This window comes from Crinia signifera, chromosome 5, assembly GCF_055691185.1.
Source record: "Crinia signifera chromosome 5, ASM5569118v1, whole genome shotgun sequence".
Lineage (NCBI taxonomy): Eukaryota > Metazoa > Chordata > Amphibia > Anura > Myobatrachidae > Crinia > Crinia signifera.
The window spans coordinates 131,275,512-131,303,371 of NC_139221.1; the positions used below are offsets into that span (position 1 = coordinate 131,275,512).

At 44.8% G+C, this 27,860-nt stretch overlaps 1 protein-coding gene across 2 annotated transcripts in view; it reads left to right on the plus strand.

Moving 5' to 3' along the window:
* PHLPP1 (PH domain and leucine rich repeat protein phosphatase 1) overlaps positions 1 to 21,401 on the plus strand; it is a 131,722-nt gene extending 110,321 nt beyond the window's left edge. The window contains exons 12-17 of one of the 2 annotated variants that reach the window (XM_083188051.1): positions 1,136 to 1,298; positions 11,993 to 12,123; positions 14,598 to 14,714; positions 15,573 to 15,767; positions 16,037 to 16,265; positions 19,070 to 21,401. In XM_083188051.1, the coding sequence (XP_083044177.1) occupies positions 1,136 to 1,298; positions 11,993 to 12,123; positions 14,598 to 14,714; positions 15,573 to 15,767; positions 16,037 to 16,265; positions 19,070 to 20,224 (1,990 nt within the window). In that variant the 3' untranslated portion in view covers positions 20,225 to 21,401. Of the gene's footprint in view, positions 1 to 1,135; positions 1,299 to 11,992; positions 12,124 to 14,594; positions 14,715 to 15,572; positions 15,768 to 16,036; positions 16,266 to 19,069 lie in introns of both variants that reach the window. The other variant, XM_083188049.1, reaches the window with a different exon arrangement.
* The last annotated feature ends 6,459 nt before the right edge of the window (positions 21,402 to 27,860 follow it).

Consider the following 27,860-nt stretch of genomic DNA (forward strand, 5'->3'; position numbering starts at 1 on the left):
CATTCAATTTGTTTTAAATGGATTCTATCGTTTAATAAGTATTCTTAATTACAAGCTTGCGTTGTTCAAAGTGCATTTTTTAAATTAAGCATAAACCTAGCCTCTATAAAAGTTATATTTTGCTTCTGGAAACATGATCACTGTGGAGCGCCTGCTCAATTTTTATTTTGTGTGTTTTCTGTAGAGTCTTGTTAAAAGAAGTCTCATTGAGAGGTGCTGCCGCCCAATATTGAAAATAGAGAATCTCAAGATATACAGTATATAGAGAAATATATATTGATATATAATACTACTTCCTGATAAGAAACTGGGAATGGTTTGGTGTCTAGCTTGAATGGGGTGATTTTTCAGTGAGTGGCATTTGTAGCAGATGTACTACCTGGCAACCTAGATGTGATGTGACCTGACATACCTACTTGCTGATCTCGGCCGCAAGGAGTGGGGTGGAAGCAGTGGCACTCGCTAGTGATATCCTCAGTTGTCTTTCATGTGCAGACCATTGATGATGTGCGGGAGTGTGCACGATCAGCAAAATTGTGCATACACTAGACAATATTTAGATTTGGTCTTTCTGATTTGTCAAAATCCTTCAAAATGTCATCCAGGGTGTACCCAGCTTTACAGTAGAATGGCAAGTGGCATAATCTGAAGGGGCACTGTAATGTTGAACAGTATGGTTTGTGAGCACTACACAGTTTCATGATCTGAGCTGGGGCCAGTGCAATATGGCTTATTATGAGCTGAGGAGACTTCAGTGTTGTATTATACATACTGAGGATAGTGTATGGCATAATGTGAATAGGGTTCACTCTGTAGTATAATGTGTACTGAACTGTGATGTGGTATAATGTGACTGATTATTTTTCATAAAATAAACAACTGCAGAAGTATTAAGGGCCCCTAAAACGTTGCTGTGAGACCCACAAAGTTCTGGCTATGCTCCTGAATAGACTCTCCTATACACCAATGGTTTTATACCACGTTGCTGTAGCAAAATAACTTCATTAATAACTTGTTATTTTAATCAGACATAGTTGCTTCCCTGCTACGTTCTATTCCATACACAGACATTTTACAGTATGCTGAACTGTGGTTGCCAACTAAAACGCCTTTCTCTTATCTTATTATTGTATAGTAAAATGGCCAAACTGGAGGAACTGGAAGAGATAGATATCAGTGGAAACAAGCTGAAAGCCCTACCAACCACCATCATGAACTGCAGACGCATGCACACCATCATTGCCCACTCCAACTGCTTGGAAGTCTTCCCTGAAGTTATGCAGCTTTCAGAGATCAAGGTTGGTAAATTTATCTCCGTATATTATTAAGCTGGACTCTGATCAGCTGGATGTTTCTAGCTCCACAACACCCAGGTTGCTTGTCCGGTCTGTTCTGGGTTTTTTTCTGGTGGAAAGATGTTTCTCCTTTCTTACCATTCAAGCCATAGAGACCTTTTAGACTGGCCATAAATTGTCATTGCTAATCTCCCATAGAGTGAGTGCTGTGCGAGACTTCAATGCTGGTTGGGACAGGCTTGGAGGATGTGGCCACACCCTTGCATAGGGATACACATGCCATATGGATGACCGGCAGTGGGGATGCCGGTGGTCAGAATACAGACGCCGATATCCTGATGTAGGGAATACTAACAGGGGGTCAGGTAAGTATACTTGCCTTCCCCCCCTAACCTTCTAGCTTTTCCTGCTAGTGCCTAACCCAATACCACATGGCCTGACCTCCCTCCTGTAAACTGAAGTCCCCCCACACGTGCAACAGATGTGTACAGACACCGCTACATCCAATTCAGAATCCAGACCATAAAGTCTTGATTTAGACCCTTTTAAATGTTGAAGTTCTGCATTTCCAGAGTCCTGCATTTAGAGTATAATTCAGATCTGGTCGGAACCGTTCCCATCATTTTCAGTACTTTGCACATGCACAGGACTCATTTTTGACATGCGTGAACAGGTCCTTGGACATAGGCCGCTGAGGATGGAGCATCTATGGGCTCCTTTTCTGAAGGCGAATTCTTGTCTGCGGTTAATATTTGGAAGAACCTTTCTATAATGTACCCACCTGCCTCTTACACTGACAGGAAAGTCATTTTTGTTGAATCTCATTTTAAACAACTAAGAATCCTGCAGAGTTTATGTAAGGATTCAGTTTTCCAGAATCTGCACACATTCCACCACCGCTTTATGCGTTGTGTCTTCATTGGAGGTAATTCTGGTTGACTCGCAAAAGTGCAAATTTCTGCTTACTTGTGGCGACCTTGTACAGAAGGAGGGCGGGCAGCTGACATCCAGTGACATCAGCTGCCCTGGCACCTGAATCACGGCCGAATTACCATGGGAAGAACAATAAAATGCTAGGCATTCCCATGGTTGCCAACCATGCCCGCCACCCCACGCTGCTTCGTGTAAGCAGTGCCAGCGACTATACAGGTCACCACATCTGTTCGCAAACTGAGCCTGCACATGCGCATAAGTGCCAAAACATTGCTACCCTGTGCGAACAGGCAGAGGAGTGATCAGGCTAGAATGACCTCTATTGTATATGTGTATGTACCAAAGGTGTGTGCAATCAGGTATCCAAATGGAGCCTTCCCCCCCCCTCCCTTTTACATACACTAAACTATGGACCTACTGTAGATCTGTTATTTTCAGTTGGGGAAATACATAGAATTAAAGAAGACTCCACCCCATAATCCCATTGTTGTTGAGAGTTATGTGGGATATGTGCTGCCAGGTAGGAGGCAGAGTGCACATTTCACAGTGTTTGATAAGATCAGAGCAGGATATTACTAATTTGTGGGCATGTTGCCTACTGTCCAGTTGTAATGTTATGGGCCCTACACACATGCCGATGTGTGTAGGGCGACTAGCTGTGCTAGGTCGGGCTGTGCTGCTCCTCTGTCGCTCAGCACACAGAGCTGACAGCCCACACACAGAGCGAGCTGTCAGCTCTGTGTGCTGTGCGAGTGGACAGTGCCAGTGTTCTCCGGTGAGAGAACCCTGCCGACGCTGATATTGATGGACACTGTTTATCAATCTCGGACAGGGACGCGCATTGCTGTCGCTGTAGCCCATACACACACACACCGATGTGGGGGCATTTTCTAAGCGACTTTGCCAAACTAAGCAAAGTCGCTTAAGAAAATGCCTTTATATCAGCATGTGTGTAGGCCGTATAAGTGTGCTAATCTCCTCCTCCTTGCACCGCAGATTCCAACTTGGGGGAGATCTGTTAACTGACTTAGGTTTGGCTTTTTATTGTGTTGTGTCTAGTGTTACAGGTACATATTAGTTGAGGAAAGTGTAGGGTGGGTATGTTTTTAGTAGATTGAAATACTTGATGGGGGAATAGTGTATTTAAAAAAAACAACAGCTAGCTTTATTCTCTTGCACAACAGAATTAAAATAACAATACATGTTAATGTGACTTCACTATTGAAATACTACAGCTCATACTACTGATACTGCTTTCAAAATGCAGGGTCGCATCAGGATTTTAAAATGGTTTGGTTCCAGTGCAACCCTGCATTTTGCTCTTTCTGGCCCCCTTCAGTGAACCGGCAATATTGCAGGTGCGGGGCAGAGTGTCATTGGGGGTGGTGGAGGAGGCAGCACTTGGAGCTGCTCCAAGCAATGCCTCCTCTATCAGTGTGAATGGTAACTGGTTGCTCAACACTGTTAACCCATTCACACTGCACAGCGACCCGGCAAGGAACTGGAAAGAACCCTTCTTTTTTTAACTGTTCGTAATGCATGGTTGCTGGGCCCGGTAAGCCCTTTCAGATCGCACCTATTACCGGATCGAACTGGCAACAAACTGGCATGAACCCGGTAATTAGGTGCGATCTGAAAGGGGTAGGAGTTTATCAACTAAAAGTAAGGCTGAGAAAGAATGAAGATAAAAACAGAGAATGTGGGAGGAGGATTGAGGAAAGAGCGGTTGGAAAGGAAGGGGAGGTGTACCCTGGAAGATGTAACTCATACAGATGGAGCGCCTCGAAATATTGCCGCCAGCTCGCCATGGCGGAGGTTATGACGTTCCGATTTTCTTCTTGCGCTGCTGTCCGCCAAGGGGCGTGGGCGCACGCCATGCAATACAATCCGCCACCACTGGGTGGCTAATGCTCCATCAAGCTAGCGTCGGAGTGATCTACTGTAATGTGCCAATGGAATCCCACCATTTGCTGTACGGAGCACGCTTACACTATGAGATACTTGTGCGTAATGGGACGCTCGTGCGGAATGAGACGGTCGTGAACATCGCTGTGAGCAAATGGGCTGTGTAGTGTAATGATCCTATACAAATATTTACCTTCACGTACCCGATGCTGAATATTTTGAACTGTTGGTACTGTGCATAATGTGTATGCAGCTGAAGTCAACCGCCTCCTCCCCTTCCCCCAGGGGTGAAGGGGGTCGACTTGAACTGAATACAGTACATTACTTTACAATATCTCCAGCAGCGCTAATCCACGAAAGGACAGTCTGTAGCGACTCATGTCTGGATTAACTGGTCCATTCTAGTCAATTGGGAAAAAACGTGTCTATTTTGCACCCTGATATCTCCGGTTCTCTGTATCCTAGAGACTTGTGACTGGTATCATATGAAAGAAGAGACTAAGTAGTAGTTTATATGACATCAGGAAGGGAAGCTGCAAGCATCCGTAGTTAGGGTCCCCTCCAATTGTCCACCTAATGCAGCTCATTACTACTGTCAAAATTGCAGAGTGGCACGCTTATCCACTACTTTTCAACACTTGACAAGAGCGGACAGACTTTTCACTCAGATGCATCCTAGCGCCTTTAGACCAAAACAATGAGACGCATTAGCGTTCGTGCCCATGGAGACGCACAGAAAGGTTAATAGGGAGGCAGGAGTTTTTGTGTGCTAAATATACAGTAACTAACCTACTGTAAATTTGTTGGAAAAAATTAAGTTCTCTTTAATAATCAAACTCAGGCATACTGTACTAGTTCCCATGCGCCGGAGGGCCCCCCGATGTTGGCTGTACATTCGCCGCAGGAACTTCGCGGCTGCGGGAGGAGGTACAGAGGTGGCACACATCATCCCCTCCGGATCCGACCTCAGGTTGACATGTACCCCCTCCCCTCAGCAGCCACAGGGACCCCCCTCCTCCCGCAGCACCTGGGGACAGCTTCCCCAGTGATGCACGCTGTGGAACCACTGCGGGTGCCTGGACCCGCAGCGGGACCATTTACATCAGCCTTTACACGGGTCCTATCCGGGTTCTACACAGGTCAGGACCTGGGTAGAGGACCCGTGTAAATGAACATGGATATACCCCATTTACACCGCCGATGATCCGGGTCTGACCCGCCGGTGACCCGGACATTTCGGCGGTGTAAAAGGGGTATTAGTCAGATAAAAGTTTTCTGTGTGTACTCAGCTTAAATATTTACTTTCCTAATCTATCACACTCCTTGACATGTGTAATAAGATAACGTTATTCACTTCAGCTGCAACTGCTTTTAATGTTATAGCTGATCGGTGTGTTTTAAGTTGAGCATGTTCAGGGGGGGTGGGGGGGGGGCACAGAACGTCACCCAAACAACAAATAGCCAAAAGTGTGACATCCCACTTATGTGTCAGGATGTAGAAGTCATTCCTAGTTCTAGAAGAAATTAGGTTAAAGGTCATGCAGAATGTAAGCCTACTTAGATTCTAATATAGTTATCAGAAGCATGGAAATAAATGTGCCCAGATGACAAACATGCGATCAGGTGATTTGTTATATGTTCTAGCAACTGGAGTGGGCTTACTTCCCTAGTCCTAGGGATAGTCTCACACCTTCAGCACCTCCCTGTTACTGACTCCTTGCAGTGAATTCTGTGCAGGTAATTCGCTGCCGCCACCAGGCTTCTATACCAGAATCTGGAATTTCTTGTTTCCTCCAGTCTCTTAGGCCATACATGGAACCACTTCTCGCAGGCTCATACCACTGGCACTTGGAACTGCTTACTGGTTAGTATCTGTTAATTTGCCCTAGTCCCTTTTTAAAGTCCAGTCTGCAGTGGGTAGTTTCCAGAGGGCTTGAGTTTGGCACCTCTGGGCTCAACCCAGAAAGCAGAATAGCGTTTGGTGCCATACTGGTGGTCACATGTTACAGCCATATATACACAGATTGAAGCTAGTAGATGTGTATTGCTCAAAGGAGATATCTAAATGGAAGAAAGTAAACGGCATACAATGGTGATACAAAAGTATTCACTTATCTTATCATTTCATATATCCACATTAAAGTGCATAGCGCTGATATTTTTCCATTGATGGTGCTGCAGCACAAACGATTATGTGGCAATCTTTGCTGTGTAGTTTGGGTCTCCAGTTCAGGTGTAATAATGTTAACTGTTAACACAGAGCCGGCCCTAGCCTAAATGATGCCCTAGGCAAGATTTTGGCTGGTGCCCCCTAGCACCGCTACTAGTTCTGCCTCTGACCCTGCTCCTCTTTCCAAGCACCATCAACCATCATCATAGCAGTCATCATTTTGGTACTCCTACTCGCAATATTTGAAATAGAAACAGTGCACACATTCGGTGCGCAGCCCAAACAGGGTTGTGTTTTTGCTGGGAAGGGGCATGGCCACACAATAGTATCCCCAATTCAAATTATGCCACACAGTATTGCAACTGTATTCACATTATATCATGCGATGGTGTCCCTTATTCACGTTACATCACACAGTAGTACCACTCTACCTTATATACATTACTCCTCACATTATTCACATTATACCCTTAGAAAAAAATCCTGAGAAATTATTGTATTTTAAGCACCCTCCATGGCCCCACTGCAACCCAGCACAAAGCAGTGTGTGCTGGGCAGAGGAGAAGAGCTGCAGCTGCTGCTGTCACTTAAGGGTAGGGGGTCTGGGGCCCCCACTGGGCCCTTCCATCAGACTTTGGCCCGGGTAATTTGTACCCCCTACCCCTTTCTCTCGGCACCCCTGATAATATCACACAGTAATGCCCCTTACACATGACACACATTAATGTCCTTATAACCATAATGCCCCTTACACATTATGCCAACCTTTATTAATGCCCTTCATACACATAATGACACCCATAATGCCCCTTACACATACGTTGCACATTATTAATGCCCTTATACACATGACACACATGTGTATAAGGGCATTACTGTTTGGGCAGGTTAGGCCAGTAACAGGGAGGGTTAAGGTGCCCATACACTAGTAAGATTTATCTTGAGATCTGGCTGGTTGGAACAAAAACATGGTTATGGATGAGTGACAGTTTGTCAGTTTTCCAGCATTTCCAAGCAAATGGTCAACTGTCATTTGCTCTCATCCATAACCATGTTTTTGTTCCAACCAGACAGATCTGCAGATAAATCTGCTTGTCTATGGCCACCTTTAGAGTTAGGCGGCAGGGGGCAGAGCGGAGGGTAAGTATACTTACCTGACCCCTGTCTGGATTTCTTCCAATGCCGGTCATCTGTATGCATCCGCATAAAATTGGTATAGGCAAACCATAAACGGCAAAAGTTATGGTAAATGATATACTGTGTTCACACTATAGATGGCAAATATGGTAATTGGTGAACAGTCACAGTACTAGAACAAGGGACCATACCGTCAGAGAGCTCGTCCAAGCGTATACCCTTCTCGCTTGCCGAATTTGCCCCCACGACTGTGAATGGATGTTTTGCAAAACTAAGACACTCTCAGGTGTCTTAGCTTTTTGTGTGCTCTGTTGGAAGACAGGGCAGGAAGCTGATATCCGGTGATGTCAACTGCCTGCCCACGGCAGCTGTGTCACTGCCTCATTTCCATGGCAACGCCCAGTAACTTAATGGGAGCACCCATGAAACACTTGGTGTTTTCATGGGCGTTGCCGCCCCCCTCCAGCACTGGTGGGTACAAATGGAATGGTGAAGTGTCCCCCCCCCCCCCCCCCCCCCCCCCCCCCCCGAATAAGGTCCATATTCCGCTACACTTTACAGAGAATATTTGGCTGTTTACATCAGCCCCTGACAGTGGAGCTTACAATCTATGTTCCCTACCAAATGTACACGAATATTTGGCTGTTTACATCAGCCCCTGACAGTGGAGCTTACAATCTATGTTCCCTACCAAATGTACACACATTCACACTAGAGTAAAAAACTTTGCCTACTGGCATATTTTTGCCTAGAGTAAACCCATGCAAACACAGGGGAATATACAAACTCAACACAGTGAGGTCTATTGTGGGATTCATTCCAATGACCTCTGTGCTGTGCGGCAGTAATGCTAACCATTATACCATCCATGCTGTCCCACTTACGACTAACTCACTATGCTGAGGGAGGAAATGCGAAGACTGAAATTAAACACTAAAAATGTAAAAAATATGAGATAAAAAGTATAACTATAAAATACCATCAAGTAGTACTGAACAAACTTAATTAAACTAGTCTCCTTTGAGTAATAAATTCAGAGTAGTGCCATAACATATGTTTTGGCAACCTAGAGAGACTCTCTTGGAGAACACCCTAGAAGCCTGCATTTCCTGCAACAAATTGCCCCTCTCTCTGTGGCTTTCTTAATGAAGACAAAATACACCTCTGAAATTATGAACACCATTAGGCTTATACAATCCTGGTATTTTTGTCCGAGATTTGGGGTTTAAAATGCACATGCTGTGTAGCATGATGTTAGTGGTCAAGCTGCGCAACCACCCACCCTCTCCGGTTCTTTTCCTGTCTCCTGAGTCTGCCTACCCTCTCCACAGCTTCCAACCACCCACTCTGCCGCTGCCACCTGCCATCTGCAGTCCTAGGCAGTTCCCAGTGTGGCGAGACATCAAGAGGCTAATCCTGGGAAAGCCAGGATTGACCGTTTTTCAATCCTGAGTTCCGGGATTGAAAAAAAAAAAAGGCCTGAGATTGGCCTCCCTATACACTAGTATTAGGGTGGCCAATCCCAGGATCCAAAAATGCCAGGAAGTTAATCCCGGGATTGGAGTGTACAATTTCGGGATTAGACTGTGCATGAGTACTTGCTCAGATGCTGCCCGGCTGTTCCTGATGCCCGGCCAGCAGCTCTGCGCAGTGTGACGCTGCGCAGGCAGTACAGACACTCCACCCACAGCCACACTACATTGCTCCCAGGTCCCCTGCACAGCTCCCAGCAGCCCGCCCAAACAGCTCAAGGGCAGTTTTTTTTCCGTATTGTGTACCGAGTATAGGCTGCAGTTAGGGAAGCCAATCCCTGCATCTCTAACTAGTGTGCATCTCTGAAAAAATATTATTTTCTAGAAAAATGAGGCAATTTGTTGTCCACACGCTAAAAACAAACCAGACACACCGCAAGCAACACTTCCCTGTAGTTATAGGACTTTCAAAAAGGGCCACAATATATAAAAGGTAATTTTGGGTTTTAAAGGCCATCATTCTTATCAGCCCGATGCCTCAGAATCAGATGAAAAAATTCCAAATAGCATGTGTTAATTTACGATCCAATGTGTGGTCCCATGTGCGTCGGATCAGAGCCAAATTGTCCCTGCTGCACCAAGTATCTATCAGATTCTGCAGCCAGGAAAAGGATGGCATAAGATACATTATATGCAAAAGGACCACATACGATGTATCGTATATAATCCTGATGCCTGGGAGCTGTCTGGTGGTAAGTTTGCACGGTATCGCATGCAAGGTACGGTATGCGATGCCCCACTGTAGGGTATAGGGGCCTTTACTCTATTTTAAATCTGTTATTGAATTGCAGAAGTTTACATACTAACCCGTGGAGTACCAACATCTCTGTGAGAGATGCCCAAATTATCCCCTAAAAATGCAAGCATTACTCACATTTGTTATATAAATTCAAATAAAAAATGTTGTGTAAAAAAAAATAGGTACTTGTTTCCTAGCACGGCGCCCATCGCATGCCTTAATTGGTGGTATGCGATGGGGCCCGATTTTCGGGTCCTAAGAGCCGCACTGTACAATTTTAAAATCGCATCGCATGGCATGCGATCAATGCGATTATTTATTTGTACATGCACCCTGATGGGTGATTAGTATGTTATATGCACCCCCATCATTAACGCCACTGCCACTATTAACGCCAACCCGAAGTGTGGCGAGCGCAGCGCTACACGTCCTCCGACCTTTTCATACCCCCATTACCCACGTCGGCGTGGAGTTGATTTCAAATAGGGCAGCGAGGGGACGCGGAATACATGTGAAGTTATCCACGTCCCCTCGCGGGGCTCGCCACGCTTCGGGCACTATATAAAATCAACTCCATGCCGATGTGGATAGTGGGGGTATGAAAAGGTCGGAGGATGCGTACCGCCGCCCCTCGCGGGCTCGCTGCGATCGCCAAGCTTCGGGTTTGCGTGAATAGTGGCGGTGGCGTTAACAATGGGATGCATATAACATACTAATCACCCATCAGGGTGATTGTACAATGAAATCATCGTTATGATCGCATCGCATGCGATCTGGTCGCATGCGATCGATTAAAACAATGTACTAAGATTAAAATCGTGGGCACCGTGCTAGGATACAAGTACCAAAATATTATATATATATATATATATATATATATATATATGATATTTCGGTACGGTTTACCTAGAACGGCGCCCATCGCGGGCATCGCATGCCATTATAATGGCATGCGATGCGACCGACGTGATTACCGCGATTTTACATAGGGAACAATGTTAAATGGCCCAATTGACCCGATTTTACATAGGGAACAATGTTAAATGGCCCACAGACCCCAAATAGGCACCCTGAAGTGTGAAATGGTCCCCCCAATTGTTAACGCCACCCCACGATCAACGTCAACCCGAAGCGTAGCGAGCCCGCGAGGGGCGGCGGTACGCGTCCTCCGACCTTTTCATACCCCCACTATCCACGTCGGCGTGAAGTTGAGAAAAGAAAGTGTGGCGAGCGCACGCGGATACCTGTGAAGCCCGCGAGGGGATGCGGATACCTGTAAAGGTATCTGCGTGCGCTCGCCACACTTTCTATTCTCAACTGCACGCCGACGTGGATAGTGGGGGTATGAAAAGGTCGGAGGACGCGTACCGCCGCCCCTCGCGGGCTCGCTGCGCTCGCCACGCTTCGGGTTGACGTTGATAGTGGGGTGGCGTTAACAATTGGGGGGGCCATTTCACACTTCAGGGTGGCTATTTGGGGTCTGTGGGCCATTTAACATTGTTCCCTATGTAAAATCGTGGTAATCGCGTCGGTCGCATCGCCTGCGATTTTTTGGCCGCATGCGATGCGACCAACGCAATTTTTTACCTTGTGATGCCTAAGATCAAAATCGTGGGCGCCGTTCTAGGTAAACAGTACCTATATTTCCTATATAAGGTAAACATTACAGGTCAATATGATGAATAAAAATGTTTGTCAGTTTTCACACCTATTTTGCCAAATTCACTTGGCACTCAAAGGGATAAATACTATTGTTGTAGAAACTTAGAATGTTGGTTAAATAAATCTTTAATAAAGTAGTGTAAGATCAGGTTTCCATCTACGTATCATTTTTTCCAAGATACTTGACTGAGTATTACTTAAATTCTTTATAAACTTGAACCTTGCAGATTTGTTAGAATAACGATGCTACTACTGTATGTGTCTTGGTTGCTATTTTGTTCTCAGGATACAGCCATGCAAATTGATTTCCTTTTTTTTATTGTGACAGTACTGTACATCGGAAGTTAGTTGAACCTTCTGACATGGCAGTGACTCTCTGTACTGTCTTACAGCCACAGAAAACACCAGCAGTAAATTGCTGGGTGCCACTGCTCTTGATCTCTTGCCCAGACTATGAGAGAAGTTGATAGAACTTCAGCTATTTCAAGGGGCTTGGGATCAAAGTATTTCTACATTTTAACAACTTGTTTCTGAATAACAAGATTTCATAAGAATGACAGATTTACATGGTTTATGTTTGAACATGTTCTTTTGTTGTTTCTCACTGCTTATCCCACAGTGTGTGGATTTAAGCTGCAATGAACTGACTGAAATCACATTGCCTGAAAACCTCCCTCCTAAATTGCAAGAACTGGACCTAACTGGCAATGCGCGGCTGCTACTGGACCACAAAACCCTGGAGCTGCTTAAGTGAGTGGCTTTAGTTTTGTCATTTTTATTTTCCATTTGACATGGCAGCATAATTGCCGGTACAAAAAAGGCTACTATAAATGAAAGTGTGTGTGGGGAAGGTGTTGGAGAGTTTTAAAAAATGCATGCTGGCACCATGATTGCATGCAGAATTGGTCTCCGAATGATCATATCCCAGAATCTCTAGGTTTAAATATGCTGTTCTACATTACCCATAACCAGTCTTACTTCACTGCTGTAGTAGAATAACCAGGGAATATTTATATATTTAATCTTCCACAACTGTTAAAAGCAATCACAAATTTTGTGTGATCGTGTTAGGTTATCGGATATCCTATATAATAAAGGCTAACACATCAATTCCTCCAATAGTCAAGGAGCAGTGTTGTGCATACCAGTGGCCACTTGTTGGCATTCAACAGATAGACATTTAGATCCCCTGGGGGTATATCATTGCAAACTTTCATGGATATAGAAATCTTTTATACAAATGTCGAAATTCTATAATCTTGCTTATGAAAACAGTCGGATGTTGGAAATCCTTATTAAGTGGACCATTTCCTTTTTAGGTTCTGAAATCAAAACCCTCAGGCCAACACACCAAAGAAAAAAGGCCACACACAGTTTTGTTTTTGCCCTGCATCGCAATGACACTATTCGAACATGTATTAACATATGCAATTTATATTGCAAAGGGCAGCTCTTGCGAATACAGCTGCCCTTTGTGAAGCAGTTGGCATCGGAGGAGAGGGTCCCTCGCAGGTCCATCTCACCTGTGTCCTGCAGCCTCCAGCTGCATGGACTCTGTGGCTCCTCCTCATTCTCCCTGCACCTAGAAGGGGAAGTCCTGTTGCTAGGGAGGAGAAGGTCATGGGGTCCGGGTAGCACACCAGGAGGGGTATGGATCATAGGATAGACAAACCTTAGGTTTACAAGCCTTCGGTCGACATGGACACTAAAAAAGTGCACTGCATCCCCTCGCTGTGCTCGCCATGCTTCGGGCACTGTGCCTCGCTAAACTTGGCACACTTTTTATTCTCCCACCATGCCCTAGTGGATGGTAGGGCATGACATACTGCCTAACGGCACATGTAGTCTAAAAAAAAAAAGGGAAAACCCTCATGTCGACCTTCCCACCATCAGACAGCAGGGGGTTGCCGTAAGAAGCCTATAGGTTTCTATAGAATAATGCCAGAAAAAGCTTGCACTACCCTCTAGGCAAAAAAAATTGGTGGCTGTCAAAATTATACATTTAAAAAGTGTGATAAAAGCCCCAAAAGCTGTGTTTTTGCCACATTTTTTCGTTCCATGCATCCTAGTCTAAGGGGGGTATTCAATGTCAGGGGAACGGCTGTCGAGCAAGCTCAACAGCCGTTCCTCTGTCCCGTTCTCGCTTTGCTCGACTTGAGATTGGCGGTCGTGATTCAATGTCCCTACCGCCGAACGGCGAAAAAGGGGCGTGGCCGCGAGTTGAGGACGGAAATAGACGAGCTCCGGCCGGGAGCTCGCCTATTTCCGGCTTTTCTCGGCAGAACGAGCGGAGAACCCCTGTTCAATGCTGTCGGGGAAGACCGCATTGAATAGGGTCCCGCAGCCATCTCCCCCTGTCGGGAGATGGCTGCGGGAGCATGACAAAGATTGAATACCCCCCTTAGTATCTCCCAGTTATGTATAGATCTTTGCATGCTGAAATGGCCAGTCACATGGTTACCTCTGTGAAATGTACACTGGTCACCAGACTCACCTTACTTGTTGTTGTTGTTGCTGTTTTTTGTTTTTTTTTACTTTCTTTAAATACTTGTAGGCTATGACACACAAGACCTAATTCAGACCTGACGGCAACACAAATTTGTCCTAAACATTTACAAAACCATGCTGCACTGCAGGTGGGGCAGATGTAACATGTGCAAAGAGAGTAAGATTTGGGTGAGGTGTGTTCAAACTGAAACTAAATTGCAGTGTAAAAATAAAGCAGCCAGTATTTACACTGCACAGCAAAAACAATCTAACACTCTCCGCACATTTTACATCTGCCCCACCTGCAGTGCAGCATGGTTTTGTACATTTTTAGGACAGATTTGTCCTGCAATCAGGTCTGCATTAGGACCACACTCCGTTGCGCTTCTAGTGTATGCTTGTTGTATGGCCAGACCCATCCTTTAGCTTACATTGTGACTAGTGTATTTGTAAATGTGATTGATAGATTTTGTTTAAGAGGACTGCCCATTCTGATAAATGCTTCCTGAGGTGCACCTCTCTGGGAAACAAAGAGCACAAGTGTATCATCTGGTTACTGCAATCCTCAGGAAGAGTGAGCGTTCCATGACATTGCCTTTTATACAAACTGTTCTAGTACTGGTCTATGTGGTATTACTCCTGTGTTGTACGTTGGGCTACCTGCCTGCAGGAGCCCCTGCAAATGAATGCTAGTTCTCAAAGCTGCACATCTAATATGTTGTATCATGCCACAGCAGTAACATCCGATGTTTCAAAGTGGACCAGCCTTCATGTGGATTCTCTTCCAGCGAAGCCTCTGGCGCCCCTGCCGTATGGAGCCATGGATACACTGAGGCTTCAGGAGTCAAAAACAAGTATGTCCTAGCTTGCATTCAAGGACCATTTGCTGCTTTATCTCAGCCTCTTCTCCACTCATTAGCTATCCTACTAGGAACAGCACATAACGGTGTCTTCCAAACATATCTAGCAAGGATTGCTGAGCCTGCTTTATTTATACATAGTAAAACATACGTTGTACAGGCAGAATCAGAACCAGTCACATCTAAAAACATTTCTAATATGTTTACAACATTTTTGACAGCTGCAAATATAGTGCCTGTCTCCGCAATGGCTTAAGTATACTGAAGTGAATATGAAAATCATTGGTCTTGAAAGTTAGTGATAGTTTCTCATGTGAAACTGGAGTTGGGAAAGTTAAAAGCTGACCAAGCCATATTGTATCCTACCCTTTGCTCTTGTCCTTTGTTGGCTGTGGTTGCTATGAGACAGCTGTAAGTGATGCGGGTAGCCTTCCCAGCACAGCAGCCTGCACCAATTCTGCAAGGAGAGCCCCACATTTCATCTTCATTGATTGCTTTCTGAAAGGTTTTGCTTTCAAGTGTCTGCTTAGAGTGATGTCAACTGTGAGGAATGTTAACTACTTGTCTGCCACCTGTTTGAAAGGGTTTCACAAAGCCCTGTTCCCACAGGACCCATCTAAGCAGCCTTCCCTCTCAAACTAGATATGGAAATAGAGGGCTTAGTAGCATCATTGCAAAATAAGGCTTTGTCTGGAAGAAAACAAGTTTATAATGGATCTGTTGCGAGATCACAATTTATGTTTGTGGTGGTTGAGGGCTGGGTTTGTTTATATTTTTATATATTTTTCTCATGCATTTTTTACATTTGGTTAAGTGGGCCATTTAGACTGATTGATTACTTTATGTTCTCAGGCTGTGTGTGGCTTCCCTGCTAGTCAACAACTTCTGTGACAACCGTGAAGCTGTGTATGGCGTGTTTGATGGAGAACGTAATGTGGAGGTGCCCAGTTTGTTGCAGTGTACGATGTGTGACATCTTGGCGGATGAGCTGCAGAAAACAAAGAATGAGGAGGAGTACATGGGGAACACCTTCCTGGTCATGCAGAGGTAATTCCCACAGCAGACACAGCTGGGAATATGCACACTGGGGTACTGGCAGTAATATGTGGCCGGTGTACCCTATGCCTGACCCTTTTTATCTTCTTTTGTTGCCTCTTCTCCCATTTAGAATTGGAAATGATCTTGCATCCATGTACAGGCTGCCATAACATAGTATATACATAACAGTTAAGCCAATGTTGCCTTAGACTTGTGTTTTCTACAATACACCTCTGCATATAGGGATCACCTTTCAAATGTAAACTTTTTCATTGTAGAAAGCTGGGCACTGCCGGGCAGAAACTTGGAGGCTCTGCTGTCCTTTGCCACATAAAGCATGACCCTATGGACCCGGCGGGTTGCTTTACACTAACTTCTGCCAATGTTGGAAAATGCCAGGCTGTGCTCTGCAGAGGCGGAAAGCCACTGAACTTGTCCAAATCTTACACTGTTAGCTGTGAGGAAGAACTGAAGCGAGTAAAACAGCATAAGGCCATTATAACAGAGGTAAGCTCACCACTCTGCCCATACGGAATAGAGCTAATGTCATGGGCAAAATAACCTGTGTTAAATGCCGGTTTACTTTTTCTGAAACGTACTCTGCTGAATTAGACCCCAGAGGTGATCTTGCCACAAGCATTCTGTGTAGTCTGATCACTGGATAGAAGGCGATCCTCTCTGTAGTGTTCCTACGGTTTGTAATGATCCCAGCGGTGTCGCAGTATTCTGCTGTATGATTGTTGTCCATCACCTCCTATAGAACCCTAGAATAGTGCTGTGAGATATGTGTGCGCTATGTAACATAACTGGTAATAAAAGGAAACTGCTATGAAGAAAATACTTCCACCTGTGCATAATGCTCATATATTAGGGTCGTATGTAAGAGTTCTTATATTGCGTTTCCCCCTTCATCCTTTTTAGGATTAATTTTATAGTTTGTCAATAAATCATACGTCCGTTTCTCTGTGATGTATAGAGGGAATTCCCAGATTTGCCAGTTCCAACCAATGATCGGCGGAGATTTGGTTCATACAGATATTCCCCAACCCATACGCAATCCATAGCTGCCGATCAGCATTTTTGAATGGCGGATCATCGGAAATGCGTTATTACTCGGGTAGACAAATTGAAGCTGCGTATGAATAAAGGATTTGTCTTCTTGATTTATATGGAATGCATGGAATTAGCTACAGACTGTTCCATATCCTGTTGCAGAATGGGAGATCCCACATATTATAGTGTTGGAATACGCATCACTGCATCTCCTTTAGTATTTCTGATGACTCCCTCCGGAGTTGGAAACTATAAGTTGTGCTGTATTTTCCTAGGACCCATTACATAACCATGTTGTAATGATTGATATCCTTTTATATGTCACATTACATGAATTTATCCTGCGAGATGCACCGCGCTCTGCAATGTGTGAGGTTTAAGCAGCGAGAGTTGTGCTGACATTTCTGTGACCCTCGGAATAGCAAGGTTTTGATGAGATGTAAATGAAATGTGAAAGCTGTAGGGATTTGTTGTTGCAGGCTTGGAATCTGAGCGATTCAGCACTATTGGAAGAAGTGGAAATGCTCATCCTGTGCGCGGTCCCAGCATTACAGATCAGTTCCCATTCATCCCTCCCCGTCTGTTCTTTGTGATGTTATTTTCTTCTTCCTCTTGCCATCCTGAAAAAAGATCCCACCTCCATCCCGTGCAGAAAGTAATTGGAGCATAAGTAACCCCGAGCTGCAGCTGGCTGGATAAAGCCGCTTTCTAAAATGGCCACCACAACTTGCTTTAACTCTTACATTGCCTAAGCTTAATGACTAAATAACTGGTTTCGGCACTGCTGATAGTGTGCAGCATGCGTTCTGTCTGATGCTAGGAAGAAATACCATCTAATTGGATTTGCCCATGGTAACTGGGGCTAACATGCTTCTATGTACAGTAGATGTTAAAACTTGGCATATTCCTCAACAGTACTGAAATCATTTACACATTCGTGACAGTGAGGTAGTTCTCTTTAAAATCAAACCTTTTGGCAGTAGACACAGAGAGGAGCCCAGAGCACATGGCAATACCAACATTATCATAGCCAATATCTGTACAGTTTAACAGCCCCCCCCCCCCCCCCCCCCCCCACACACACACACAAAAAAAGCCTAATCTTTCGATACCATTGGTTTGCTCCCTCTGCTGCATGTACTAGATGGCATCTCCAGGTAGATAATTGCATGAGAGATTTGCTTGTAGCGCTCTCTGAGGGTAAATGTATGAAGCTTGGAGAATTTGTATCTATCACGATAAAGAGCCAAATGTAATTGGGTGAGAGTTTTAGAAAGTGACAGATTTTTGGAGATTTTTCCCTTTTTTTTAAGTGGCAATCCTTTACACTGGAAAACCAACTTAATGTTGCCATGAAATTGATTGCTGCATAAAAAATGGTAAAACTCTCCCAAAATCTCTCACTTTCTGAAACTCTCACCCAATTACATTTGGCCCATTATGTGCAAGGTGCTAATGCTCCAGCCAATCAGCTCCTAGCTGTCAATTTACATATTGGAGCTGATTGGCTGGTGCATTATAACCTTGCACATAATGTTCTTTATGGGGATAGGTATCGTTTCTCCAAGCTTCATACATTTACCCCTGAGTATTTAAATATAGCATAGTTTCCTGTCTTTAGAATACCGAACAATTACTATAACATTGCTGTCAGCTTGGGCATCTTCTTATAGTCAAGAAAATGACATTTGCTGTTTACCCTCCAATTGAGGTGTAAACAGATTAGCGCAGGGCTGGGCAACACCGGCCCTCCAGATGTTGATGAACTACACATCCCAGCATGCCTTGCATCAGTTTCAGCATGGCCACATAGCAAAACTGATGCAAAGCATCCTGGGATGTGTAGTTCATTAACATCTGGAGGGCCGGTGTTGCGCAGCCTGGGATTAGCGGCTGTAATTGTTCACCATATGTGTGAAGAGACTCCTCTCAAAGAAATGGGCTCTAATAACAAATATATATTATGAAAATATTCTAAATGACTTCTGGTACCAAGCATTTCGGATATGGGAAACTCAGCCCGTGTATATAGGGATCTGCAGTTCTACCTCACACTATAAATGTATTATTTACATTATCTTATTAGTCATGTAATAGAGCTGATCTACACAAACCTTTTTATTGTTGGTGGAAAGCATTTAGTTATCTACATAGAACTGCCCTTTTTGTAACCAATATGGTTGGTGTGATTTTTGTGTGTGTATGTTGCCATGTTTTACACTAAAATAAGTTGTATAATTATAATTTTTCTTTTGCAGGATGGTAAAGTGAATGGAGTTACTGATTGCACACGTATTTTGGGATACACTTTCCTTCATCCTAGTGTTACTCCAAGACCCCATGTTCAGTCTGTTGCCCTCACACCTCAAGATGAGTTCTTCATTGTCGGTAGCAAAGGCTTATGGGACAGCCTTTCAGAAGAGGAGGCAGTTGAGACTGTGCGGAATGTGCCCGATGCCCTGGCAGCTTCTAAGAAATTGTGCAGTCTTGCTCAAAGTTACGGCTGCAGCGGCAGCTTGTGTGCGGTAGTTGTGCAACTAAATGTTACAGAAGACTGCTTCTGCTGTTGTGAACTTAATGGTGGAATTCCTCCACCAAGCCCTGGCATCTTCACACCATCAGTCAATGTGGTTATTAAGGACCGTGCCCCAGACAGCCTAGGCATGCCATCTTCAAGCAGTGGCTTGGCCTCTGAAATAAGTAGTGAGATTTCAACTTCAGAGATGAGTAGCGAAGTGGGGTCTACAGCCTCTGATGAGCCCCCTGCAGTTTCTCTTCATGAGAATGGAGTTGGGCCTGTAGGATGTCCCAGTGAGCAGAGGTGTACGCTACATCCTGTCTGTCTTTCTAGCTCCTTCCAACGACAGCTGTCTAGTGCCACTTTCTCCAGTGCCTTCTCAGATAATGGTCTTGACAGCGAAGATGAGGAACCCATTGAAGGTGTTTTCTCTAATGGAAGTAGAGTGGAGGTTGAAGTAGACATTCACTGCTCTCGCGCCAAGAATTGTGTACAGCCCACACCTACACCTCTCCCAGAGGCCACTGATGAGGGCATTGTTATAAGCGCCAATGAGGATGACACTGGAGGATTGTGCAGGAGGCATGACTTATCTTCCAATGCACTTGGTCGTCATAGAAGAGGAAATGGCTCAGTGGCAGCTTCAGAAAAGAGCCACAATGTAATTGAGATTGCAGCAGATGCACCCTTACGAAAGACAGGTGGTTATTTTGCAGCACCGGCTCAGCCAGATCCTGATGATCAGTTTATTATACCACCTGAACTTGAGGAGGAAGTAAAGGAGATTATGAAGCAACATCAGGAACAGCAGCAGCAGCAACAACAGCAGCAGCTTTTGCAGCACAGGCAATATCAAATGGATCAGTTACCAGACTACTATGATACACCACTATGACACTTTCAGTCCCATTGAGTACATTTTAATAGAACTCGCTGAGCTTCCCCTTTTTTCCAGTGATCTGGAAAAAGCTGATTTTAGGTACTTGTTTTGTTATTTCTTAAAGCATCTGCACTCATCTTCCTTTTTAATCTATCTCAATCACCCAATTTTTCACTTCCTTCCTGTACTATTTCATAACTTACACCCCTTATTTTTTTTTTTTTTTTAACTGACCACCAGCTTTCTTCTACAGTCGCTTTAACAATCTTTTTATCACTGTTTTCTGTAACATATCATGTTTAAGGAAACTAAAGTTTGAAGAAAAAAAGGTTTTGATGAAAAAAAGTTTAATATATTGCAGAGAAACAAATACAGATTTGTAATATTTTTTAAGAAAAAAAAGTAGTTTTGTTTATTTGAGAAACAAGGCTACATGTGGCGATGCTAAAGTCTTGTACCATACAACTTTTTGGAAGTGAGAACGAGAACCGACTGCTGATTTGGTAGAGTGGCTGTGGGAAGTGCTAGACATTAGTAGGTCAATATGACTTTAACTCTTAGGAGTTGCTTACTTCTTCCGGTGACCTTAAATCACGGAGTTTCACTAATTTTCTCTGAGAGAACAGTTGATTAGGAAATTATGGCTCTTTCACTGCTGGCAGAAACGGCCAGGTTACCCCAGGCGCGGTGTCTCCCAGCAGTTTAAGGGTTAATGTACATAGCTTATATATTGTATAGTGTTAATTATGATAAACTCTGCTGCAGCCATCAGAAGGTTTTTGTCAGAGATCCACAGCAAGAATATGTTGCTCAAGGGAAAGCGTGCATTACTGGGAAAAAATGTAATATATTTTTAGCTTTGAAAAGGCACAACCAGTATAAAATTGCTAAATTGGAAGATTTTTTTTTTTTTTTCTTGTTGGTTTAATTTTATATCAATCAAACTGTAGGTCATGAGAATGGCTGCACTATAAAACAATGTGATTTTCTTGAAAAATTAAAAGAAGGAAAAAAAAAACAGTGAATAAAATATCTGCTGGACTTTTTTTTTTTTTTCTGGACTGTGTTCTGTATTGCTGCCCCCACAATCCAGCATGATTGTACAAAGCCTACCCAGAGTTATATTAATGCAGAATGCACAAAGAAAATTGTCATCATTTTGTTATAATAAACATCAAACTTTACAATTAACAAATCAGATTGTCCTTTATTTTGTTCATCTTAATATACATTCACAATCCAGATGACATTTCTAAAGTAAAAGTTCGGTACTTGTGAGTTATCCGGGCTGCCGATTTTTTTCATTGCGCCCGAAATCGTGGGCATCGCGTCGGTCGTGGCCGTTATAAGGGGCCGCGACGCGATGCCCGCGATTTCCCATAGACAGTAATGTTAAAAGACGCGATGGACCCGATTTCCCATAGACAGCAATGTTAAAATAAAATGACAATGTGAAATTGGCCAATATGGCCATTTCACATTGGATATGTTTTAAAAAAAAAGGTTTCATGGCCCCCCACCACCGTTAACGCCACCCCGCTATTGAGACCAACCCGAAGCGTGGCGAGCGCAGCGAGCCCGCGAGGGGCGGCGGTACGCGTCCTCCGACCTTTTCATACCCCTACTATCCACTAGGGCGTGGAGTGAGAATAGAATAGTGTGGCGAGCGCAGCGAGCCACCGAGCCCGAAGCGTGGCGAGCGGACGCGGACACCTGTGAAGCCCGCAAGGGGATGCGGATACATGTGAAGGTATCCGCATCCCCTCGCGGGGCTCGTTGCGCTCGCCACGCTTCGGGCCTTGGTGGCTCGCTGCGCTCGCCACACTATTCTATTCTCACTCCACGCCCTAGTGGATAGTAGGGGTATGAAAAGGTCGGAGGACACGTACCGCCGCCCCTCGCGGGCTCGCTGCGCTCGCCACGCTTCGGGTTGGTCTCAATAGCGGGGTGGCGTTAACGGTGGTGGGGGGCCATGAAACCTTTTTTTTTTAAAACATATCCAATGTGAAATGGCCATATTGGCCAATTTCACATTGTCATTTTATTTTAACATTGCTGTCTATGGGAAATCGGGTCCATCGCGTCTTTTAACATTACTGTCTATGGGAAATCGGGTCCATCGCGTCTTTTAACATTACTGTCTATGGGAAATCGCGGGCATCGCGTCGCGGTCCCTTATAACGGCCACGACCGACGCGATGCCCCCGATTTGGGGCTAAATCGCGGGCATCGCGTCGGTCGGGTGTCCTTAAGTTAACTAAACTTAAGGACAAAATCGGCAGCCCGGATAACTCACAAGTACCAAAAGTTCATTTAAGAGTGTTAAGATTTTCATTGTTACCTAAAACACAAAAAAGGGTTCCTCTCGCTCTCCAACACGAGTCAGCAATGTTTCAGGTCCGCTTAGGTTGCCATATTAAGCTATAGATTTAACAGTTTCCTGGACCAAATAAACTCTTGCAGTTTATGCATTCGAACAGTTTCCAGAGTGCAGTTCCTTTCTGCACGTATCATCCATTTATTCTGGCACCTGACCGAATATCCGAATGTCTTGAATTGGCCACATCTACTTTCTAATAAATATATAGATAGATATGTTTATGTAATACCCGGTGCCGATCCGTTCTTATCCTCAAGATTTTAACTACTGAGTTTCAGATGGTCTGTTCTAACTTCTTTCTTAGACAGAGAGGCAAGGACCCCTCTCCTCCCCACCCGGGTGTGGATCAGTTGGTCACCAGCAAGTTGTTAGTCATTAGGTTGACACATTTAGGTCAATGCAATCAGGTCGACATGTGTATGTCGAAATGCAGGAAGGTCGGCATGGGGGTTTTGACTGTTTTTTGACCCGAATGTTGTCACATGGACACAGGTTAAAGTGCTGTGCTTGCCTTGCTTCGGGCTCGGTGCCTCGCTACACTGGCCACGCTATTTTATTCTCCCACCATGCCCTGTCTGCTCAAAAAACTGTGGAAAAACCCCATGTCGACCTAATGACTGTCGACCTTCCTGCATGTCGACCTAGACACATGTCGGCCTAATGGTGACTATAACAACTTTCTGTTGACCCAATGACCATATCCCCCCCACTCACTGAGTGACAATTATACCACTTTTATACCTACAAGCCGGGTCACACCCAGGATTTTGCACCCGGGTGCGACACGGTTTGTGACACCTTTTTATACTGCCCTCCCCATCCGGCACAATGCCGGGCGGTTGACATCGCCAGGGGGCAGGTACTGAGCCGGCATTGGGAGATGACAGCGCATCTCCCAGCGCCCGCTCTTGCATTGCAGTGAACGGGTCCCAGGTCGCATCGACCTGGGTTACCCGTTTACACTGCACAGCGATCCGGGTTGAACCAGTGTTCAATACTTGTCACTACCTGGGTTGAAATGCCGGGTCTTGCGACCTGGGTCATTTCAAAAAGGAATGTTTACATCGCCTGCAAACCTGGGTTATTTAAGCTAGTGTAAAAGGGGTATTAGTTTGCAAGAACCCAATCTCTTAAATGAACTCAAAGAAGGATAAAGCACTTTGCAGTGTTACAAGGATTATATGCATCAGTTCTACGCGGCAGGAATTACAGCATAAATTAGTTATACGATTTTCATTACATACACTAACCATACACTGTAACAAGTTGGTTGGACAAACTATTTTTGCAACATCAACAGATTCTCTAGTCAGGCTTTGTATGAATCTTACTGAATGACTAGAGTATACTCCAGGCTGTGAGGTGACTTTTTGGGCGCCTTTAGAAATTTCTGTACTATTGAACTACTTGAGCAGGTGATACCTTTGGGCCGGTCAAAGCCTTTTTCCTGTGGGGCCATATGAACAGGCCTGATGCCCTTTCTTAAGGGAAAGAATTTGTATACTAATCATCCAATACCTGTAATCAAGCCCCCACACATCTACACCTTTACGGCTATAGAATTGTTTCTCTGTATATCACACAATGCAATCTAATTAAAAGGAACCCAGTATCCATCCAAGAGGCTACTTGATCCAATCCTCCATTAGCTAGTGTGTACAAGGCTTGGCTATCCAGATGAACTCTAGATACTTAATCTATTTACTCAGCCAAGATTACAAAAATGTTTTAGCTAAACCCTTGAGGAAGTCCCTTAGGGGACGAAACGCATTGGTTGTTGCAGCACATTTTATTATGACTGTACAACAAACTTCTTCATTGAACACTTTTATTGAAAAATACTTTTTATAAAGAAAGTATACTATTGATATGGACTTTTGTGTTATACAATTTTTGTGACACAGGACCTTTCATATCCAGGGTGCCACTGCACAATTGTCTATGTACCTTGTGTTTCTTCCCTTGCCAACAGACAAGTTTAGGAGCATATTTCATCTTTTAAATTAAGCTCAAACCAATTTTATATATATATATACATATATATATATATATATATATATATATATATATATATATAATTTTATTTTTATTTTTTTCGACCATGAAGTCTTAAATTGCACTAGATAGTACTTTTAATTTTCCTAATACCATTATAGTTTTAACAGTCACTAAAGGAGTGTAAACACACATTCCATTATATCAATACTGGCATTGGCAGTAACTGGCTGAAGAGGACGCCATCTGGTGGTTTGTAAGCAAATAGTGTTAATCTAACATCCAAAAGGGTGCTGGACAGTTTTTCCCGACAGTCATTACCCTGATGTTGGGATCCCGACAGTCAAAACCCCGACACTCGGGGTCCCGACGGCCACCTGCTATTCTCCCTCGCGGGGGTCCACGACCCCCATAGAGGGAGAATAGAATAGGTGGCGAGCGTAGCAAGGCACCGTGCCCGCAGTGTGGCGAAGGCAGCGAGCCCGCAAGGGGCTTTGTTGCACTTGCCCCACTGTCTGAGTCCGGCCAGTCGGGATCCCGATGTCTGGCTAATGACTGTCGGGGTTCCTGACTGTTGGGACCATATACCACACCACATCCAAAACTGAGGTAGCTTCTTTGGCAAGATTCCTTAATTTCTTTTATTGTAAGAAATCACGAGAACATTTTTAGAGAAATCTCTTCTTTAGAAGGACTAATTTTAAGCAACAAATATGAGTAAGCAGATTCTAAAACAGACCCCTGCTAATAACTGTTAACACTTGTCCCAGCTTGGACACTGCAAGCACTTACCACTTTATTTTCAACTACTTGTATTGTCTTTTATGTTTTCAAAAACCTCTGACAATGTTTTTACCAATGTTCATTTTCCTTTAAACCAGGGGTGGGGAACCTCCGGCCCGCGGGCCAGATAAGGCCCCCGCACCCTGTTTGTCCGGCCCGCTGCCCATATTAATTTAATCAGCCACCCGCCCCACAGTACTACTGGAGCAGAGGGGAAGGGAGCGCATCGCGCATCTCTCCTTCCCCTTCCTGTGTCACTGTTACTGGGCTCTCAGCCAATAATAGCTCGCGGGCTGGCAGCCAGTCAGGAGCCAGCCCGCGAGGTATGATTGGCTGGTGGCCCGGACACAGTGAAGCCGGGAAGGAGAGACGCGTGATGTGTCCCCCCGACCCCCGAAGAGGAAGCTGGGACCCCCGCCCCCCGAAGAAGAAGCAGCAGTGAGGGAGGAGAGGAGACCCGGACACCATAACGGTGAGTTACTTGTACTGCTGCTGGCTTCTGGCACTGTGGGCTGTGGGGCATATGTGTGTGGGAATATCTGGCACTGGGGGTATAACTAGCGCTGAGGGGGCATATGTGTGGCATTGTGGGGGCATAACTAGCACTGTGGGGGGCATATGTGTGGCATTGTGGGGGCATAACTAGCACGGTGGGGGCATGTGTGGCATTATTGGGGCATATCTGGCATTGGGGGCATAACTAGCACTGGGGGCATGTGTGGCATTATTGGGGCATAACTAGCACTGTGGGGGCATATGTGTGGCATTATTGGGGCATATCTGGCATTGGGGGCATAACTAGCACTGTGCGGGCATATGTGTGGCATTGGGGCATCACTAGCACTGTGGGGGCATATGTGTGGCACTGTGGGGGCATATCTGGCATATGTGTGGCACTGAGGGGGCAGATCTGGCACTGCGGGGCATATATGTGGGGTACTCGGGCATACCTAGCACTGTGGGGTATAAAGTTTTGTCATGTAGCCACTCCCGCTTGTGTCATATGACCACGCCCCTGACCATGCCCATTTTTCAGCACAGTACCACTAAGACATTTTTTCGACTTGCACCCCTATTAATGATTAAGCAGTAATATAGGCGGGCGGGCGGCTGATGCATGAATTAGCCAGCCCTGGTGTCTCTGCCCACGTGTATATGCTGCTTTCCGTGTGTATAATGCCCACATGTATATGCTGCTTCCCGTGTGTATAATGCCCACATGTATATGCTGCTTCCCGTGTGTATAATGCCCACATGTATATGCCGCTGCCCGTGTGTAATTTTTGAGTTGATAATTTTTATATGGCCCCCCGAAGGGTTTTAAAAATTTTCAAATGGCCCTCGGTAGAAAAAAGGTTCCCCACCCCTGCTTTAAACCATTGAAAGTTATTTCTAAATTACTGTTTCCAGGGGTGGAACTTGTGGCTAATGGGCCCAGGTGCAAAAATATAATTTGGGGCCCCCCTTGTCCACCGCAGCCCAAGTTCACAATATGCAACAAGGCAGAGGGTGACAGGGAGAGGAAGGGGGAGGCAGAGTGTGATAGGCACAGCAGTGGGCCCCCTTAGTCATCAGGGCACTGCACCTCTGCCTCTGAATGTTACCCTTTAACCTAGCCACACATCCTCTCTCTTTTAACATTCTATAGTTAGTATTTTATTTCTACAACCATAAAATATTCATAAATAAATTTTCTTAATATTTTACTACTGTCATTTATACCTACAGTTAGCAACACTGTACCCTCACCTGTAGTTTGACAAATCTACTGCATTGTATCTATCTAACAGAGGCTTCATTCCTACTTTCTATTTTCACAAGAGTAACTTCAGACTTCTGTACTGGCGCAGGCTGGCGGACCAGCTGAAAGGAACACGTGAGCTGGGGCACAGTGGGGACACTAGTGGAAGGCTGCTACAGCCTCCGACAGAAGGGTGCGCACAAGCACACCACATTCTGTCGAGGGACGGCGCATGGCAATTCTATCGCCAGGATCCACTCTAATGAGAGCAGCTCCATATGTATACCTGGAGAAGGTGCTAAATGGTTGTGTAATGTGAAAGGTAGCAGGCAATGAGTGTTCAGGGCAGTAAGAAATAATAGCATGCCATCTGCAAATAACAATACACGTAAATCAATAGAGCCAATTTGAATACCCTGGGAATGTGGGAGATTGTCGAAGGGCGATTTGCTAGGGGCTCAGTAGCGAAGGCAAAGAGTAAAGGTGACAAAGGGCACCCAGGAGTATGACCGTAAACTGTCCCAACATTGAAAGGCTATGTTGTTATCTGAGGAAGGGGCAGAGTAAAGGGAGCTATACAAAACATTTAAGGTTTGGGCTATCTGGGCATTTGATGTTGTTAGGGTGCCATCAGATCAGTGTAAGGGGTGAATAGTTGAGGGGGATGATGTCCCTTTAGCAGGGTTGGGAGAAGTTTGCTAGATTTGTTGCCATATTTATGGAATCTAGAGTTAGAGGCAAACATGTATAGG